The sequence below is a fragment of the Emydura macquarii genome, unplaced genomic scaffold, assembly GCF_026122565.2.
Source record: "Emydura macquarii macquarii isolate MOO-44397 ecotype Brisbane River unplaced genomic scaffold, CSIRO-AGI_Emac_v2 contig_1254, whole genome shotgun sequence".
Lineage (NCBI taxonomy): Eukaryota > Metazoa > Chordata > Testudines > Chelidae > Emydura > Emydura macquarii.
The window spans coordinates 3,313,169-3,334,420 of record NW_027131391.1 but is presented as its reverse complement, the minus strand read 5'-3'; the positions used below and the strand labels follow the sequence as shown (position 1 = coordinate 3,334,420).

Here is a 21,252-nt window from a genome sequence, read left to right as displayed (position 1 = left end):
GGTGGAAGTTGATCATTCAGGGCTGTATTGAAGCAGTAATCATAGCAATTATCAATTAGTTGTTATTGTTTACTCGAAGCAGCTGTTAAGCATGCAGCGCTATAGTATTTGTGTGTCATTCAAATCTGAGTGATGCTCAGAGGGTGCAGGGTCCAAAGCTCAGCTGAAGACAATGGGAGCCTTTCCATTTACTTGAATTAGCTTTGAATCTGGCCCAGGGCATTTTGTATCGTCAAGAACACTGAGTTAAAAACACAGCCTCACATGTTCAGCTCTAATGTAGTTTATTATTGGTTACCAACAACAACAAAAATCACATGCTGTAAATGTAAGGTCCTTAGCAATCACTCTGCAAACCCTCACTCATATTCTAATTCATTCGAGTCATCCCTCTGCATTCACTGACAGGAGTCTGGTGGTGAGTAACAGCTTGTCATGCAGATTTTAATCTTCACATAAAATAGGTCCTCTGGAGACACATATCGGTAGCTTAGCTAATTATGTTCATTTATAAAAATGTGAGTTCTACAATTTTAAAATCAAGATTAGATGTCTTTCTAGAACTAGATGATCACAGTGGTCCCTTCTGGCCTTGGAATCTATGAAACTATAAGAGTGACATCATGTCTTGTGGTATTATTGGATGTGATGCTATGGCTCATAAAGATAGATTATATCATGAGATTAAATTACATCGTACTGTGAAACCTACAGTTTATCCAGGCCTCCCACTGACAAGTGCACCGTATAACAATATAATCCACTGTCATCCCTTTGTAAGATGTTTCTCCTAGCTGTAGGATGTATTGTTAGCACATGCACACTAGTTATTCATAAGAGCAACTAGTCTTAATCTTCAAATGTAATAACTAGAAAAGAAATGAATGATACTTTTAGAGTTACAGATCAACCTTGGCATACACCAGGTCACTAAAGTCCATGGTTGACATATATCCACTACCAACAATTCGATTTGTTCATCACTTTAAAACCAAAGAATTTGTTTGGGTCTTTCCCCACTCTCCCAAAATCACACTTTGTTCTACAACACCCTCCGTGATCTGGAGTTTGGGAAAACCTATGCTTATATTTCTGCCTCTGAGCGTGCACCCTGCTGCCTCACTTCTTGGTATCCTAGTCCACCTCCAGCCTCTCACTTGTGCATTCTCTCTCTCTCTCTGCCCAATGATTAGTTAAGTACTTATCTGCAGTGGAATAGTGATTGGGCCAGAGAGCGAGAGAGAATGACTTTGTAAGTCCAGTGGTTCGGGTACCCATCTGGGCAGTGGGAGAGGCAGGGTCCAATCCCGCTACTCCAGTCACTTTTTCATGATTTAGCCACAGTGGAACAGCTTCAACCAGTGAGACTGAGCAGCCCCAGAGCAGAATGTCCCAGAGCTCAGTGGGTAAAGCACCCAGCTGCAAGGGAGGAGCCTGCCTGTTCAAATCCTTTGTCCTCCTTCTCCCTCCCATCCAGCAGAGGGGGGTTATTGAAGCAGGTTTCCCCACATCCTAAGTGATGCTCTAACCACTGGATTAAAAGTTCTAAGGTGGGCATCTCTTCCTCTGGCTGTTTGTGTGGAGTAAGGCAGGCGCCTAACTCATTCCTGCAAGAAATAGCTTAGCCCTGGTCTACACTTACCTGGAAATTTGGCGGCAGTCGACAGGAGTTATGCAAGCTACTCTGCGTAGCTTGCATAACTCCTGTCAACTGCTGTGCTTCCCTTCTGCGCACCGCCTTCACTGCAGTGCGCCCATGGGAACCATGTTCCCATCAATGCAGTGCTACGCCACTTAAGGGGATGGATTTACTGCATCGACTTCCTGATCGATTGAGTGGGTCTACACTGACCGCTCAATCGATCCAGAAAGATCGATCTGACGGTGGCGACTTTGCCGCCGTCAGTATAGATATACCCTTAGGCACCTAAGCTGCCTGACTCCAGGAGACAAGTTCCCATTTGTGGATCACTAAGCAAAAAGAGGTGCTTCCTTGAAGTCTGGATTTAGGCACCTATCTCCATGAGAGGGGCGGGGCTTAGCACACATCCCTTTCATTAGCATCTGCCATTGGCTAAATTAGATGGCTCCCCACCTACCATGCTGACTTTTCTGGATCACATTCCAAGGTACTGATTTCTCCCCATTCATTGTATAGGGAGCCTAGGCACGTAACTCATGCTTTGTGGATAACAGGGAAACCCTGTGATTTTTGCAGGTGCCTAAAAGCTAAGTCCCTTGGTGGATCTGGGCAGAATAGGCCAAAGCTTAACTGAGGAATGTGATGGGGCAAGCCACTTGCATGGGTTCTGGGACTAAAGAAGAAGAGTGAGGCCAAAAGCCCATAGGAATCTAGGGATACAAGGTTTAATGGGCAAGAATCAGAAGCAGCTGGAGCCAATTAGCCTGCCAGCCAGGGCATATACAAGGAAAATAAAGAGGCTGGCTGGGTGGACTGGTTAGAATTGAGTAGATATGCTGAGGGACAGTAACTGTTTGTCGAAGTGTGCTTGCTTTAATACCTGTGAGTTATCCCAAGAAGAAGAAGGAGCCTGGGTTTTGTTTGCTTTGACCCTGAAGAAAAGGTGCTTTGAAACTGGATTTAGAGCAAACCCTGATGAAACCTTTGACTTGCTGCTTCTTGATGTGCCTGGGGGTCCCTTTGGCTGAAGTATTTCTCAAAGTAAGATCATTGTTTCCAAATAACCTTCCTTTGCTGCAATTGTGTGTTGATAATCCACCTTGTTCTGGATGACAAAGGGGCCCCCATCAAGCTAATGTTTATAGTCTCTACAGTTTTAGTTCTTCTCCTCTTTTTGGAAAGCATTGACTTCTCCCACTGCTTACTCCGTGTTCGTGATCTAATGGCACACAGAACAACTTTGTGTTTTCATAGCCCTAATCAATGATGCAACTGTTCGCCTTATGTAGGAAACTCCTGCTCCTGTAGCTCACTAATAGAGGATCTGATTCTGCATGCTTTGGTGGTGCTAATGTCAGTGGGAATTGATCCTGTGAGGTTTCTGTCCCACACTTTCATGCCCTTTGGTGTAGCCATCTTTGCAGCAGCAAAACAAACTTTACAGTATCCTGAAATAGTGGAACAGCTGCTATTTGGTTGTTAGTAAATTTTGTTGCAACAGAGCTGATGAGTTTGGGTTATTTTTTTAAAGAGAGATTTAGGACCAAATTCTGCTTTCAGATATTCATGAGCAGCTCCCTTGGAAGGGTAACAAATGCCCCTGGACAGGGCCTAACCCTTTAAAAGCCAGAAAACTTGCTTTATGAGATCACAGTTCTAAGGTTGGCTAACTACAGAGCCTAAGCTACTAGGCAATTTATTTACTAAAAAAAAAGAGGAGGTAGTTGGTTTGTTTTTTAATCAGAGCTTCATTTTGTGTTTGGGTTTTAGTATGTGATGAATTCCTTAATTTATTATAGGGCATGTTGTTGTAAAATGTACTAGCAATAACTTTTTAACAGCTGAGGATAGCACAAGCCATTAGAAATAATGACCTATTATATAGGTATTCTTGTATATGGGCCTGTTTAGTGTGTGATTTTCAGTTATTATGTAGCATGCTATGGAATGCCATGTATTTAATAATAAAATATTTATAAAGGTAGCTTTGTTTTTAAGTGTTACCTAATTATTAAACTGCAGGAAGCTCTTTAAAACTTCCCTTGGCGTGGCAACAAATGGATAACGAAGGGGAGAAATAACTATTTCGAACAATGTGGCATTCCTACATTCATTTTAACATTTGAAATTTATTGTCCACTGCCTTTAAACAGGAAGTGAGTCCACTAAGCACCTGCATGAGAGGGGTTCGTGTTGAATCACTTCACCATTATAATCTCTAGTCGCAAAGAATGTGAATCATTTGTTTGTCCTCAACCATAGTGCAAGATAATGGTTTCAAACAGAACCATAACACAGGGAGATAATGGCCGTTATGCCAATTACATTACATTTTATGGTTTTATAGCAATTATGCTGCATTTTATGGTGTCATAACATATTACATTTTATGGCTTAATATTGGCTTTAATATGAAGACACCGATGCACAGAATTTTAATGAGGGAGCTTTTCATATCTGGAGAGGAATGAGAATTCTACATGATGGATCTGCCAAAGAGAGTGTTCCAATGGAATGCAATCAAGAGGGAGCTATTTCCAGTGGCCTCACCTCCTTAAAGCCACAATACCCAGGTCAATCAAATTCATGTCGTCGTCGTCGTCGTCGTCGTCCCCGTCCCCCCCCCCCCCCCCCCCCCCCCCCCCGGTGCCTCCCATCCCATATCTAAACCCAACTGGAGCATCAGGACTAAAAGATTTGTATTTTATTGGCATATGATATGTCAAATGAGGATATTATTCCGTCAACCACTCTTAATTACTCCAAAAGGTTAGTAAAAATACTAGTTTGCCAAGCAACTATCTGCACTTGAGTTGCTTTATATTTATCAATATAAATATCCCTTCAAGCAAAATAATTTGTACTACCAAAGGATGCTAAGAAATTGTCCTAATTAGATCTTTCAAATCCTATAGTGTAACAAAATGTTCCCAATAGTGCATATGTCATATCCTCTATCCATACTGATGCCTGGCTGCATAATTTAGGCCTAGCTATAGATTGAAGACCAGATGTTTGAAAGATTTATACAAAAAAAGTCAATCCTGATAAAAACACCCAATCAAAGCTAGAGGCTGATGTAATTATGTAATCAGATAGCCAGTGACTTGCATTATGCTGTTTGTTGCTACTGTCAGCAAGTATGTGCTTTATTGCCGGCTTGAGGCATCATCAGTTGTACTGAATGAAGATCCTTTGTACAAAAAGAGAACTGCAGAGTCTTGAAAAAACACAGCAGAAAACAGTTCTTGCCATCTGTAAGATGTGAGGCTGCAAACTTGGTTCATATAGATCTAAAGCTCTTTTGGACAATTGTAAGGGAAATTTGGCTTCCTGACTCCCCCACCGCCTCCCTATGTTTTTGGCATACGTCATTGTTTTTCCATATGCAGTAATAGTGTAGCTGTGTTGGTCCCAGGATATTAGAGAAACCAGGGGGGTGAGGTAATATCTTTTATTGTTTTTCTGTTCATTTCAGGTACCAAGTCTAACAATCACAGCTTGTAGCATATTGTCCCTGTACAAGAGAATCTTAAGTGTCTCTCAGACACAGGAGAGTCTAAAAGAGGCTGCTCAGCAAAGCAGGCCCATGCACGTGCTATTTCTGTATAGGCCTGTCTGAACGCCAAAGCTGCCTGAGACTGGCGGGAGGAGGATAACATCCAGAACAGTACACTGGGCCACAGAGTTGCAGCTTGCATTTGAAATAAATGCTACAGGCAACACGAATTGTACATCACCTCAGATTTCCAGTATGGCTAATACAAAGGAGGAAATTCTGGCCTACCAGCTCCCTGGGGATGGAGCCTGTGTAGAGTGACAAGGCCTAGCTGTGCAAAAGCAACCACAAAGCTACTATGCACTCGTACATTCCCACTTATAGTCTAAAAGGTGGAGCATGAGTGTATTCTGTACATGGTGGTGGGTTGTGGGGAAGGCTGTGGGGCGGGGACAGGACTTCCCTGAAGGCCTTATGTGGAGTGAAAGACATGAGCAGGGTCTGTTGGACCCTCTAGTCCATTATGAGGGACTGGAGCTGATCTAGCCAACAGCAAGGAGGGCTATTGGACATGAAGACCTGCAAGAAACTGAGGCTGGTAGGTAGAAGTTTTATGGGATCTCCCATAAGCTCTGTGGAGCAGCTCAGGGTTTACTGCTGCCCAAGGTCCCTGTGCAGGGGTGGGTTGGGATTGTTAGTTTGCGACCCAATGATGGAGTGAATGGAGTTGGTTGCCAAAAATGGAGGACAACACTGTTTCCTTATTTTTCTTGGAACCTTAGGGCTGAGGCTCTCACTCCATTCTCAATTTCCCCCTGTGTGATGAGGTATTTCAGAGCAGCACATGTAATGTGGACAAACCCTCCCCCTCTCTAGCTTCTGCAGTGGTATGCCTGAATACTAAGTCTCCAGTGTAAGTATTCCTGCAGAAGGAATTGAGCTCATTTTCTTAGTTACCTCGTTTCTTCTAAATCCAAGAAATGCTGCACACACGGGCACACTTTGTACAATGTAGGTTTAAAAGCTAATGGAAAATAGTGAGAGGAGGTTAAGCTTCTGCCGCTGTGTATATGCACTAAATATAAAGGCTGGATAACTCCTGCCCAACACAGGAGTACATAATTGACCAGAAGTTGTGTGTACATGTATTAAAAATCAGTGTTTGCAGTCAATCAATTGAAAATACTGCAATATCCTGTCATGCTGTGCCATGTCAACGTAGTGCTCCAAGCCAAGAGTAGGCACTGAAATTGCAACGTTGGCTGCAGGTCAGCTCCTAAAACATTAAATTTAAATTTTTTATAACCCCCATAGCCATGCATTTGTCAAATGTCCTTCCAGTTGGTTAATATCGCCTATTGCTACTTGAAAATAAAGGTGAGGTTGGGGAGTGGAAGAATTGCTCTCCTTGTTCTAAACATTATTTTTCTTGAATTTCTTGGTGTTGGAGATTTTGATATGCCTTGAGAGTATAAGTTCTTGAGTCTCCTTTCATGCTTTACATTCAATTGGCTCTATTTTGAATGATCTTCTGAATCAATGTGGACTGCTGTTTGCTCTCCAATTCTTTCAGGGCTGCTGTATTAATTTTGTTGGCGTAAATGGGCCCAAAGAGTCAAAGGTGTTGAAATGACGCAGTAATTGTCCAGCGCTGAACAGTTTTTTAAATGAGGTTTGAGGCTTGGTATACAGAGACCTTAGCTTGCGTAGTACCATAGCGCAAACATCATTCAACATTCTTTTTTAACCTTTTATTAAAGATACAGGAGGGGAAAAAAGAGTTAAAGCATTTGAAATGTAAAATATTAAATAAGGAATGGTATTAAAATGAAAGCCTTGTTTCCTGTTTGTGTAACTGGAGAGAATTTTTAGAAGGGAAAACCGCTTTTTGGCAATCTTTTTAGAGGGTACTAAAGATGGTAACCCTCTAACACAAAAGGGGAGAGAAAAGAACAGCAAAGAGAATGCATTTTCTGTCTCTGGTGTTGATTCTCACGTGCAGCCTCGCTGCTGGAGAAACACAGGTATGGCAACATGGTCTTTATTAGCCCCGCTGAGACCTGGCAAACTTGAATGTAGCATTGGGCTCTTTCAGGCATTACTTGTAACTGCCTCACTGACCAAGTCTCACATCCTGGGTGGAGATTGAGATTTAGCTGGAGCCAGTGCAGGTGCTAATGTCATCTGGGTCCCTCTCCCTGGCCCAGTCTAGTCACAACACCTCTGAGGACAAGGATGACACAGGTCCCATGCTGTCTCTGGATCCCAAGGTTGCAGGAGATGATGGAGGGTGACAGCCATGATGGTGACACTCATTCCTTCCCCTTTTCAGTCAGCAAGTGTTGCCTTCATGCTTGGCTCTCCCCACCCAAAATATTTTCTTGTAAGAACCCCAAAAGGGAGAGAGGGTTAATAGCCCATCCTCTCATTTTGTGGTCCACCAATTAGGCCTAATGGCTGACATCCCAATTTTGGTCCATTGACTTCTAGTCTCTCACTTTTCTTGCTTATGGGACACATGCAGTCCTTGAGTTAATTAGTAGGCCGCCTTGTTCAGACGAAATGAGGCTGTTTCCCTTTTGCACTTTTCCCCATCAATCTTCCATAAAGTTTTTATCCACTTTCCTACAGTTGAGTTCACAATTAGGGTCAATTTGCATGGCCAATTATTACAACAGGGTCTCTTTTTCTCCTCTTGATCAGCTCCCAGTAAGCCGGCCCCTGACTCATGCAACCAAGCTAGATGTTCTGTATTCTGGGGATGAATTTCCAGAATGGTGGGGGTGCTTGTGGGGTCAGGCAGGTGGGGACAGAGCAGCACACACTGCAAAATGATGTCCTCCATGCAGAGGCATATGGAGCTGGAAGGGCATCTCTGCAGCACAGGTCATTATGGGGATTCTGGGCTGTAACACAGTCCTAGAGAGGCTACCACAACCCTAGAGTAACTCCTGGGGCTGCTCTAACTTACAGCAGAGTATGCACTGGCCATCTGCTGATTCTGAAGCCAAGCAGCACACGGGTGGTTTAAAGCCACCCTCTCTCTGCCTCCCCTCTCTGAGGTGCAGCACAAACTGTTCCCCAGTTTTATGCTAAAATGTGAATACTACCTTTCCTCACGGAGGGGCGGGGAGAACTGCCTAATGTTCATGTTAGGATGCTCTGTGCTTATCCAAGGAACGAATACAGTCTGTCATCTTTAGTTTTTGCCTATGAGTAATTATTAAGCTACACCACAAAAAAAAAAAAAAAAAAAAAAAAAAAAAACTCTGGGGACTTGGCACTATCTCATGCCTAGCTCTCTTGAGTGACATGAGTGATGTATTTGCTACTGAGGTTTGCATTGCAAATTTCCGCACTCCCCAAAAAAGAAAAGGCCCAAATGCCTTCCAGAGCTGATCTGCTCCCCCCAACCCACCCCCAAAAGCCAGGATTAGTCTGGATTTGCTTTTTTTAAGGTTGCAAAGTATATTTTTCTAAAAAGAGAGAGGGAGGTCTTGGAAGTCTTTAAGAGATCTCCTTGAAGCATATCACAACAGCTGAGGAGGATGAGGATGGTTATGAAGCAAATAAAGCCTGCAGAAGAGCTCATTAAAACAATAAATATCATGACTAATTGGAATAAATCAAGACTAAACCATCTCCAGCGTGAAGGTCAAACAAGGTGTGAGTGAGCATTTTTTAATAAGGAGCAAAGGTAGTCTAGGATGGATGAGGCAGTGTGTCCTAAGTGGCATCTGCGGCAATATTACCTGTGTTCTGCCCTGTGGCAAAAAATAGACTAAGATAATGGCAAATTGATGATAATGGGGTTTTTAATTGTTTCCAAGTTTGGGCTGGGTGTCTTTAATTGAAGTGGATGTGAGGTTGACACAGTAGCTGTACCTGATTAGCTGCTTCAGAAGGGATAGGTGGCAGACTGAGGCGTATACACTTTTTTTTTTAATTTTGCAAAGCACAAAGTGGCATTTTCCGTCTCCGTCATATCACTTTATTACACGCAGCAGAAGCAAAATCATTTGTGCTTAATTAGCAGCAAAATAATTGTTGCTAGAATGGCTTTGAGGTTTTCTCTCTCTGTGCTCCAAAAGTAGACTTAGAGTGAGTAGGGGAGGGAGAAATCCAGTGTGGCCCACTGGTGCCTGTTCCAGTTCCCTGCCTGTGCCTGACTCGCAGAAGCCAGGAGCCTGTTACAGCCCCAGCCAGACAGCTCTCTAGCTCAAGCTGTAGCTGCTTGTGCTTCTAGTGCTGAAAGACTTTGCTTCAGTCCCTGGTGCTTGGTGTTGGCCAAGATGGCGGCTGCCACATGGAGAGCTAAGGCTGGTTTGCAGGACTGGTGGTGGGTGTATCCCTCTCTGCTACCCGAGTGAACAGAATGGGTCCACATTGAACTTTGATACATGTCCCCCTTTTCCCAGAGTCTTCCTGTCTGTTTTTCCCCCTCTTTCTTGCCTCCCAATACAGTTACACCCTATATTTTCCCCTCTCACTAGGGGGATGATATGAAGGGTGCTAAGCATCTCTATTTGGTGCTAAGTAGCTTCAACTCCCATTGACTTCAAATGAAAAGGAAGTGCTCAGGACTTCACGTGCTCAGATCCTACAGTTTGTCTCATGCACAAAGCCAGTCTCCTCTGGCAGCCGACACTATGGCTCTCCCCCTTCCCTTTCTTCTGGCCCTTGTTCACAGCCCTCGTGGCAAGCCCTGGCTTAGGGAGCGTAATCAGACCTGGCGTTACTTTAGGGCAGGAAGTGTGGGCCTAGAGCATGCACCACTATGGGGATTCCGGGCTACGGGGACAGCCCATAAGCGGCTTTTGGAAGGCTGCTGTAAATAAGAGCAATTCCTGGGACTGCTCTAATGCTGAGGGGGAGGGAGCCACAATGGCTGGCCAGCCAACCCACAAGGTGGGCTAGGTATGATGGCATAAAGCTGCTACTGCCCTCACTCCCCACCCATCATCACCAGAAGCACATTGCAGAATTGGACCCTATATGCGGATAGGCATTGGCAGTGCAGGATTCAGATTCTGGATGGATGCGGTCTTCTGTTCAATGGCTTTCCTCCCAGAGTCAGGGCACGCCTAGACTGTATTACTCTAGGCCTATTCAGTCTCTACCTAATGTTTCTCCTTGGCTCTTTACAGCTCCTGTCCTGCTGGAACTAAGTCTGACAAAGTTTATTTTCTTTTTTTCTCATGCATCATGAGGAAGACCAATTCTCAGAAGTCAGTTATATATATATATATATATATATATATATATATATATATATATATATATATATAGTGATTTATCCCCAGAACTCACACAATTGAATACATTTCCATGTGTAGGTTTGTTTTTTATAAAAGTCAAAACCTTTCAAATGCTCCCTGTCTGCAATTCGTATCCTGGAATTCCTATGGTATTGAGGAGCAGAGCTGTCCATCAGCCCTCCTGTGGTTATAAGAAATCAAAAGCCATATTGTGTAGGACAGGAAGGCAGCAGTAGCATCATATCCGTGCACAACAGGGTTTGCAACTGACAGGTCATCCTGGGTAGATTTCTACCTTCCCTATACGGTGTTAAACACCAAAAAATGACACCCTTAATTTTTAACCTGTGTCAGAATGTCTCCAGAACTAGTTTCTCCCTGAACATGGTATGCTGCTTAGGGGTTTTCTTAGCCATACCTTCATTGAAAATACCTGGAGATGTATCCTTGGGAGTCTTTTTCTTTTCTTTTTCTTTCTTTTAGCATGTGTTTCTAAAAGCACAGTAGAGACAAACACTTTAAGAATCCAATTGCAAAGTGTTCATTTCATAGCAACAGAATTCACTGACTTGCTAATAGCAACATATGCTGACAGAGTTGTGAGAGGCAGAACTGTCTCACGGTTAGAGCTAAGCAGTGGGAGTCAGGAGGCTTGAGTTCTACTTGGGATTCTATTGCTGATTTTCTTGGATGAGTTATCTTTTCTGCGTGCCTTATTTTCTGCATTTCTTAGATTGGGATACATTCATTCACATGGCAGCTGCTGGTTGACAGGTGGTGTTACTGTAAATTAAAGCACTCTTGTTTGTGGTTGTGACACAGGCCTTTATTCTAAAGGCAGGGCAAAAAAGGGCATGTTCCGATGTAATATGATGGCAGGTTCTGTGGCAAATTAAAAGGCCTCTGGTTTTCCTGTAAGATTTTAGTGTTAATAGCACCATTTTACAAGTCAGTAAAATGAAGTGCAAATTAAGAACTTGACCGAGGTCACATACTAGGTCAGTAGCAGACTGGGTCTAGAACCCAGGAACCTGAGGGGGGGTTAGAGCAGGCTGTTCGGGAGCGAGTTCACTGGCTACCACTGAGCAATACTACTGCTATGAAAAGTAAGGGGTGAGATAGTCGGGGCTTCCTGTTAAACTAGCATACCTACAGACTAGCCCATTTCTATGGTTTCGGCCAGTAAAGGTTATTTGCAACTGTCCCTGTGAAATGCATTCGTTTCATTAAGTTGAAATGATTAGCTCATGCATTGATAGCTATGCTTAATGGTGCTAATATTATAATTCTCCTGTAAACAGCAATGTATATAACTAATAACCTCCTTAAAACCTTCTTACTTTCTTTGTTACTAATTACATTCAAGCTGCCTTTTCCTAAATCCTATTAGCTATGTATTAGCAGGCTCTACATCCATGAAAAATCCCTGCGGGGGCTGGTTCAGATTTATAGTTGGAAAACATGGAAATGATTGTCACAATCTAAGAAATGCCAAACAAAGCCTCCTCTCTGCCTTCCCAACCGCTATCTATTACTAGGGAAAAGCCAAAAAAAAGTGGCCCAACTGTCTCCATTAAGGATGGGGAGCTATCTCGATCCTAAGTGTAAAGCCCCTGAACAAGCCAAGTGCATCAACCTTTTACAGAGAAATTCAAAGTAGGCAGATAAATTGCCCCTATTCAGTTATATGCTGCTCAGTGTTTCTATTCTAGAGCAGCAGTGGAAATTGTTTCCCATGTTAATTACCAGAACAACCTTCCTCTTCAGTGCTGAGCTGTTCTTCCAGTGGATTATCACCTAGGAAAATCAAATCAGCACTTGTGGAGTAGAAGAAGAATGGTGTTGGGTCTAAAGCACGGGGGTGGGACTTGAGATCTGGATTAAATTCCTTCTACTTCAGCCAGACTCCATGTGTAACTTTGGGCAGCTCATGGAAGGGCTGGATTTTTCCGCTTCCTTATTAGGTACCAAAATTGCTGACCAGCTTTTCAAGAAGGTGCAAATCTATCCCTTAACTAAGTGCCCAAATGAGAGCCAAACACCTCTGGAATATCAAGCTCCGCTTGTAGATGTTGATCACTTGAAAACCTGGCCTTTAGTCTGCACTTCCGTTCCCCATCTGCAAAATGGGGATGTGATGCATGTCTATTTAGATTATAAATAAAAAGGTAGGGGGGTTGCACAGCACAGGTATTGAGGCCTAGATCTACAAAGATATTTAGGCTTTTAACTGCATTGATTTCAATGCAAATTAGGAGCCTAAATACCTTTGTTGATCTGGGCCCAAGATCCTATAGCGAGTGAGACAGTATAAACACACCCAGCTGTAAAAAGGTATCAAAATAATACGATCAAGCTGGAACAACTGATGTGGCTCAGACACCAGACATTGTCAAGTCTTCATCAACCTACAGAAAGGATTGAATAAATCTGTGTGTGCTTGGGGGAGCATTTATCTGCAGCTAAAGACTGAGGGCTGGGAAGGAAAGGTGACACATGCAGCAGCTGCCCAGAGGTGAGAAGAATTGAGCTGATACAGTTTTATTATTGGCCTCATGACTCAGTGCTGTCTGAAAAGGAAGACCGTATTGTCCCCTCTCCGTGTAGAGTCGGTTATGTGCACAGAGGCATCAGTGACAGCTTTGCCTCACCAGAGGACCCAACGTTACAGCTCTCCCCACACCGCCCTAGCTAGGATGCTAATTTCTAAGCATCTTGAAAGAGTCACTCATTGTATTAAACTCACTCCTATGCAGCAGCCCCTTGCAGGGCCTATGCACCCTATTTTGAGGGCTTAAATAATGTATATTCCTTGTGCTGCCTCTGAATGACTCCAATTCCTGTGATGATGGCTTCCCCTCCCCCTCCCATTAATGTGCATCTACATCAGCAGTTCTCCGTTCCTAGCTTTCATTAGCACATGCCCCTGTCTACCAACCACCTACTGACCTCACCCCCTCTTCCTTCAAATCACTTTAAACCTAATTTTTCCAGCAATTCCAGTCTCCTCACCAATGGGCCTGCCATACTCCCTCTCCTGGACTATATGCCTGTGTTAGAGTTCACCCTTGTCTCACTTAGGGCCCAGAGATGCTGCATGCCCTTACCTCCCTTTGACTTCTTTGGGAATTCAGAGTGCTCAGCACCTCATATCAAGCCTTACAGTTCCTAATTCGCAGGGTGATGACTGATGCTCTCTAATCACTATTTCTATTCGTATTTCTGGCTGTTCCTGTTGCTCCAGCACTCATGGGCTCAATGGAAGAAACCAGCTGCTAAAGTCAATGCAGGGATGCCTTTTTACCATTCTTTTCATGTGGGCCTGACATTTCTATGTGTTTTAAATATAGTTCAAGTGTAGGTGCAATCATTAGGGAATGTGGAACCTTAGCTTTTCAGAACTAGAGCCACAGGCTGAATGGTGATGGGCGGACTCATTCCCGAGAGCCCTCGCTCTCCTAAGGGGGGGTATTACTGTATGTTTTAAGACAGCTATTGTGTGGCTTCTTTCCTGGCTCCCCATTAACCTGGGGGGTGGGAGGGAAGGAAAGAAATCAGATGAGCCCCAAGCTCCTCCTCAAGCTACTCTTAAAAGTTCTTATCCTTGGAAGAAATGATCAAACCAATTGTCTTTTTTTTCACATTCCTCCCACCCATTCCTCCTTGCTCTCCCTCTTACTCCTACTATTTGATCAATCCAACAGGATTAACTTCCTTTTAACACCTTGTTTTAGTAGCATTTTAGAACTGCATTTACTTAGAACTCTTTACGGGGCAAAAAAAGAGACCTGACATTTCTGGAAATCTGTACAAACTCTGGGAAGGCATACCTGGAATTTCAGTTCCACCAGGTATCTTTGCTCAAGCCACAGACCACATTGGTGGAATGGGGGGCAGGAGGGGAACAAAACACAAACGTATCATCTGTGATGATGGCCAGAGAATCCCTGATGCTGTAGTGCAGTGTTTCTCAATTAAATTTGGCCACGGAACCCTTTTGAACTCGATAAATAATTGTGGAACCCCCCAAACTCTTAACAGTATTTTTACATATGGGGCCAAAAAAAATGTCGAAATAAGCAAATTATATACAAACAACTAGGTCAGTGGTTCTCAATTAAATTACACTTACACTCCATACCCTCCGCCGAAAAATCCGGGACATCTTCCCTTTTTCGGCAGCGCGGAGAATAGCTGCTCGCGGCAGCGCGGAGAACAGCTGCTTGCGGAACCCTAACAGTGTTCCCGCGGAAATTGAGAAACACTGCTGTAGTGGCTTAAATACCCAGCCATGAGATGGATCTTGCAGTCCTTACTTGCACTAATAATAAAAATACCTAATTCTCTATGAAGGAGGATTCTCATTATCCCCATTCTGCATATTGGGAAACTGAGGCAAAGGGGTGAAATCACTTGTCCAAGGTTACAGAGTAGGCCAGTGCCAAAACCCAGGCCAGGTAGACATGCTAGATCTCCTGATCCCATTTGGTGCCCTACCCACTGCCTCTTCCAGGGTGATGGTCCTTTCTCAGTTGGCTAGTTAATGAGGAGAGTATGTGTTGCAATGTCAGGCCCATTATTGCTAAAACATGTTGACAAAAGGATCTAGTTAGTGCATTAGTGCCCAGCTCTGGGCTTACAGAAGTCACGGGAGTACAGTCTGGAGACCACAGTGGCTGTACAATCAGGGTATAGAAAAACTTAGAATGTAATATTACACGAGGTTCATTTCATATCACAGTGGCTGAGCTCTGCACACGGAGAAATCCAGATTGGCTTTTTTTCATATGGTTGCCATATTTGGAAAACGTGTTTGTTGATGTTCTATGCTACAATAACTAGTTTAAACCAAAATGGAGTAAATGATCTGGACTGTCCCTATGCATCCTCCATACCCTCAAACAGGGGCTTGGGGAAAGAAATAGCAGGGAAAAGCCAGCCAGAGCTTGAAGCTGGGACAGAAGCTGCAGGAAGCAGGTCAAGCAACTTGTATGTCCTATCCCTTTCCCCATCCTGTCTAGTTAAATTGCAAGCTTTTGGGGCCAGGGATTCTCTTCTATGTTTGTATAGTGCCTAGCACAATGGGCCCTGTTCTAGTTGGCTTGTAGGAACTAGCATAATAAATATGATTAATAGTAACCCATGGCTGCACTCTTGATGAGTCTCTGTGCTCAAGACCAGAGTGCTAAAACACAGTATCTAGAACTTTTATTTGTATGAGGAACAAATGCATAAACAGCTGCACATTGTATGTCACTTCATTGAGGGGTTCTACCAAACTCCTAAATACCCAATGCGTAGCTTAAGGAAGGTCCCTGTAATCTGGGGGTCTTGGCTTTTGTCAATAATTATATGCTATAGATCTCAAAACATTTCCCAAAGTGGGGAAAAAAGCATTATCCCCATCTCACGAAGGGAGGAGGAAATGTAGGCACAGATGTTAAGTGACTTGCCTGCGGTCCTACGATGAAGCTGAAACATATGTGAGTGACCCAAGTCTTGTGATTCCCAGTTCTGCATGTTTCCTTTGTCACTTAACTATTGGGGCCTGATCATGGGTCACTAATGCCCTCCAAACTCCCACTTGTGTGTGTACAGAGCCCAAAATGTTAACTGATACATTAACATGGAGCCATTAGGATTTTCAAATGTGCTGAGCACTTGTGGTTACAATTGAGTCAACAGGAGTTGTGGGGCTTTCAAAAGCAGAGAGAATATGGTGTTGGTCCCTTTGAAGGTGACATGCCATACAGGACATCTCATAGTAGCCATCCTTGGTTTTAAACTGTAAGGCCTTCTGGTCCAAAGGAGTTTACATCCTGTCTAATTCCCCAGCCAACTTCATCCAGCATCAGTTCTGACATGCCAATATTAGTCTACCTGTTCACAAAGAGTTCTCTTGGGGACAGTCCAAGAGGCTTGGCTGAGGTGAGCAAACCTGCTTTCCCACTCCATCCATTCCAGATCTAGATCACTGGAGAAATGAGGCAACCCAAACTCCCACCTGAAACATTTTAGCATGCCCCAGATCCAAAGCAGATACGTTCTCCATCCTCTCTGGGGTGCTGGTTTTGTGAACTGTCCATGCTCTGTCATGGCAGTGAAGCGTACAGTGAGCTATGCCTCTGACAGCTGTACTGACAGAAACAGCAATTCTCTATTGATCTGAGGGTTGTTTTTATTTAAACTGTGAAGCAGTTGATTAAGGTTCATCTCATCAGATTAGTAAGGTATAGATTATTGCCTTAATAAACTGGCTCTTCCAGACCTAGAGTCTGTTTATTTTTGCAATCATTAAATTTTAAGCCAATTAATACTTAACACTGACTGGGCAACAATAACTATTCAATTTATTCTACAACTAGCCAATTTATATAGCATGCTCTACCTGTTTAGCACTTACTGGACATTAATGACAAAGCTAAATAAGGAAGGAAATTGCTAGTAGGCTGGATGACATGCCGGCATTTCATTTTTCCAGTTGCTGGAGATGTATTTAGAGACTTGGTGTAGGGGTGTTGATGGTGATTTGTTTTTATAGTGGTTAAGTACAGATCCTGAATGGCAAATCAAGCCTGTGGGTCGTTCCAACAATCCGAGTCCTGCTTGTTTCTTACAAGGTCTGTAACTACTTTCTGATTTGCTATCTCGTACTCATGCTCAAGAAATCCCAAGTAAGAAGTAACGCTTCGCACTTCGGTGGCACCTTCTACCCAAATACTTTCCATGCAATAATGATTATTGCTGATTGTATTATGGGAGGCTCTAGAGGCCCTAATCAAGATCACGTTGTGCTAGGCACTGTACAGAAACATAGTGAAAGTGGCAAAGAGATTTGCCCAGGGTCACAGAGCAGAATAGTGGCCTAGCCAGAAATGGAAAATAGTTTTCCTTTGCCCCACTGTCCAGTACCCCATACTTAGCAAGAAGCAGTGTGGTTCTGTGTAAGCATCACAATGCCTTTGATGTGTAGGCAAGTATAATTCACCCTGGTTTAGGTTTGGAGAAACTAAGACACAGAAGTGAAATGACTTGCCCAAGGTCACATACAGATCAGAGACAAAGGGAGGGAAAGATCTAAATTTCTTGATGCACGCTCCTGTACTTTAACTATTGGCCTTCATTGGGCTACAAGCTGCTAGGGAAGGTAAAGAGAGCCATCAAATGGATGAAGAGCAATAAGGTATCTGGACCTGATGGAATCCCCACTGAAATCTTCAAAGGAGGAGGAGAAGAGCTGGCTCACCAGCTTCACATCTTTACCCTCAAGATTTGGAATTCAGAGGATATCCTAGCTGATCTTAGGGATGCCATGATCATGTCCATCATCAAGAAAGGAGAAATTGGATTGTGGAAACATCGAAGAATTGCCCTGTTGTCCACCTCTAGAAAAATTCTTGTCAGAATTCCCCTCCACCGGTTTCTCCCTTTGGCCAAGGAAATCCTTCCAAAATTGCAATGTGGATTCAGGCCATCTCAAGGTACCATCGACATAATCTTCACTGCCCACCAACTTCAGGAAAAGTGCCATGAGCAACATTGACTTACGTACGTGGCTTTCATCGACACTTTTATTCCCCCCATCCCTGGGACAGCATTCGACTCCATCAATCATGAGGCTCTGTGGAGTATTCTCCTTAAATTTGGATGCCTGCCAAAATTTGTTGGTGTTCTCCAGCTCCTCCATGACAACATATCTGTGATGGCCATCAGCAATTAACTCCTGTCTTGACTAGGAAAGGGTCTGTTTCAGATTAAGCAAAACTGTGTCATTGTTTCAACCCTTTCCTCCATCTTCCTTGCTGTCAATCTCCTTCTCATCACTGAAAAGGTCCCCTCCGAACTCGACATCCAGTACAGAATGGACGGGGGACTCTTCCAACTCATTCACCTCCAATCCAAGACCGATACTGTCAATAAATCCGTCACTGAACTCCAACATGCAGACGACTGTGCCTTGTGCAGCTTTCGGATGCTTGAGAAAATGTCTTGAACTTATCGTGTGTGTGGGTGGGTGGGTGTGGGTTTTTTTTGTTTTGTTTAATCCAGTCATACTTTTGGCCTTCACAACATCACCTGGCAACGAGTGCCACAGAATGACTGACTGTGTTTTGTGCAAAGAAATACTTCCTTAGTCAGTGGGTTTCACACATACACATTAATTTCATTGGGTAACTCCTGGATCTGTGTTTAAGTGAAGGAGTAAAGAATACTTCTTTATTTGCTTTCTCCAAACCATTCATGATGTAATAGACCTCTATCGTGTCCCCCACACTCAGTCATCTCTCTTCCAAGCTGACAAAGCATCCTTTACTAATAGTAGTATTTGCATTTCATATTTAATTCACTAAAAATCCTGTTTTTAATCTGCCTGAAGCTGTCAAAGCTTTTCACAAGAGCCCCCCAGAAACAAGGCAGCCTTGCCACAGAACTTAGAGCAAGCTTGCCACAGGGTATGCGGCGCTGTCATCTTAGCCAATTCTTTGGCACGCTGGCCCTGAGATCTGTGTCTTAGGAGTTGTTTCATGTGGCCCATGATTTCATTGCAAGTATGGTTCCCCTTAGCCACTTATAAACAATGAAAGAGCACAGTAGAGATGGGCCCTAACCAAACGCTTGATGTGGAATTAGACTGTGACTTGTACCATGGACTATAGCTGATCACCAAATCCAGATAGCTCAAACTTTGGGGAAATTCTGGTTTTTTGCATCCAGAGTTTGAACCCCCTTGGATCTGGGGTTCTACCTGTTACATTATGGAGATGCCGAGCCAATGTCTGGAGTGAAGATTTCCCCAGTAGTTGAAGACTGAAACAGGAGGTGCAGCTGAGAGGCAGCAGTGCTGTTTAGCCAAGCCAGGGGCAGTTTCCTCTTATTTATCAGAGAAGGGAGAGTTGGATTTTCCTTACCTTTGCCCTGGATTTTAGTTCAGGCCCATTGGGGACAGGGGAATCTAAATTAATTTAAAAATACCAAGAGTGTACTGTTCAGAAATGGATACAGCAACAACTTTCTTGGATCTTAGAGGAGAATGCACTATCATTTCTTCGGAACTATTTTTTCCTCTTTAATATAAAATTGCCCGTGGATTATGCCCCAAGTGACTACTGCTTCTGCCTTTATGCATATTCCCCCAAAGAAAAGAACCAGTGATGCTGGGCCAAATCCTCAGCTAGCACAAGTCACCATTGCTCTGTGGAAGTCACTGGATCTGTGCTAATTTTACACCAGCTGGAGATCTGGCCTGTTACAGTCAAAACCACTGTAAAGATTCTTCAAAGTCACTCTGGGGGCGTGTGTGTTCACTTTGCATTCTTTTCTTGGCGTTTCCAAGTGAGAAATGCTTTCGCTCCTCAGCTAAGTGTGTCACTTTTGGTCTTGCAGTGGCTGCCAGTTTGTTAAAATCCTGGCAACTTGCAAAAGCACTGAAATAACAACATATGTCAATGAGTATGCATCTGTCCCTGTGCAAAGCAGAAATGTTTTTTAAAAGCAAAATTTAGTCCAGTGACAATAGAATTTGCTTTCAGTTGGGAGATGGTGATATCGGAAATATTTATTGGCCGGTGTTTCTCAAATGCCGGAGCTTGCTCCAAGGTGGTGCACTGAGAACTTCCAAAGGAAGCTCAAACAAGTAGAGCTTTGCCAGGATACAAAATTTGTATCTGTATCTGATCCGCAAACATGGTCCGCGGTTATAAAGTGGATATCTGCAGATTTGCAGGGCTCTACAAACAAGCCCATGAAAAATTATAAATGATGTTCTCTGAGTGCCCAATAAAAGCAAGGCTCTCTAGGATCTAATACTCAGGGGAGAGATTTACTTTTGGGAAGTGTTACTGGAGGCACTAGTTTTGTGGGTCTTTCTCTCTCCAGCCATGTTTGGGTTAGAGGCCTAAGCTAGCATTGCTGGCCTCCCCAGGGAGTATGGGCTTGTCACCCAGAAGCACCCATTACAGCTACTAGCTAGGGGGAAGGTAGGTATACTAGTGTCCTCAGAACCCCTTCCAGCGCTGTAGCAGGTGTGTACACTACTGTGCTGCAGGGGTGTAGCTGCAGCTGGGACCCTGTGGCAGTTGTTGTGTAGATCTAGCCTTAGTGTCATTAAACGACATAAGAACAGCCATACTGAGTCAGACCAATGGTCCATCTAGCCCAGTATTCTGTCTTCTGCCAGTGACCAGTGCCAAATGCTTCTGGCAATTTGAGGTTTAGGGACACCTGGGGCATGGGATTGTGTCCCTGACCATCTTAGCTAACAGAAATTCATGGAGGTTAGATCCATCAATGGATCTAATTCTTTTGATTCCACTTATACTTTGCCTTGCACAAAATCCCATGGCACTGAGTTCCGCAAGCTGACTGTGCTTTGTGCGAAGAAGTATTTCCTTATGTCTGTTTTAAAGCTACTGTCTATTAACTTCATTGAGTTGGGCATCGAGCCCCGGTGGGCCCCTTTTGAAATCACCAGCATTCAAATGTATGGTCAAAAGGACATACATTCATAACCGCTTGTAACCTCAAGCATATGGGAAGCAATACCTTTGCACACTTACATTCAGCATGAGCAGATGTATGCATGATTTTGAAGATCTGGCCCTGTTGCGTTCTAGAAGTATAGAGAGCAGAATTAAGGTTGTCAAGTCCCATTTTCTGACTTTTGAGCACATAAGTTTTTAGCATTAATATTAAATGGATACAGTTTTTGGTAATATCACCAGTATTTAAAGCAATACAGAACATAATGATTAAATCCTGTTAGACTACATTTTGTACCAATGTTGATGTAATAAAGGTATCACAGGATCTTAGGAAATGCTTTCATTATTTGGGTTATTGTTTATGGCTTTCTA

General features: G+C 43.4%; 1 protein-coding gene across 2 annotated transcripts in view; it reads left to right on the top strand.

Annotated features, from left to right (window-relative positions):
- Nucleotides 1-2,484: 2,484 nt before the first annotated feature.
- Nucleotides 2,485-21,252, top strand: part of CCDC60 (coiled-coil domain containing 60) — a 138,696-nt gene continuing 119,928 nt past the window's right edge. For both annotated transcript variants that reach the window (XM_067550289.1, XM_067550287.1), the window contains exon 1: nucleotides 2,485-2,683. In XM_067550289.1, coding sequence (XP_067406390.1) covers nucleotides 2,618-2,683 — 66 coding nt within the window. In that variant the 5' untranslated portion in view covers nucleotides 2,485-2,617. The remainder of the gene's footprint in view (nucleotides 2,684-21,252) is intronic.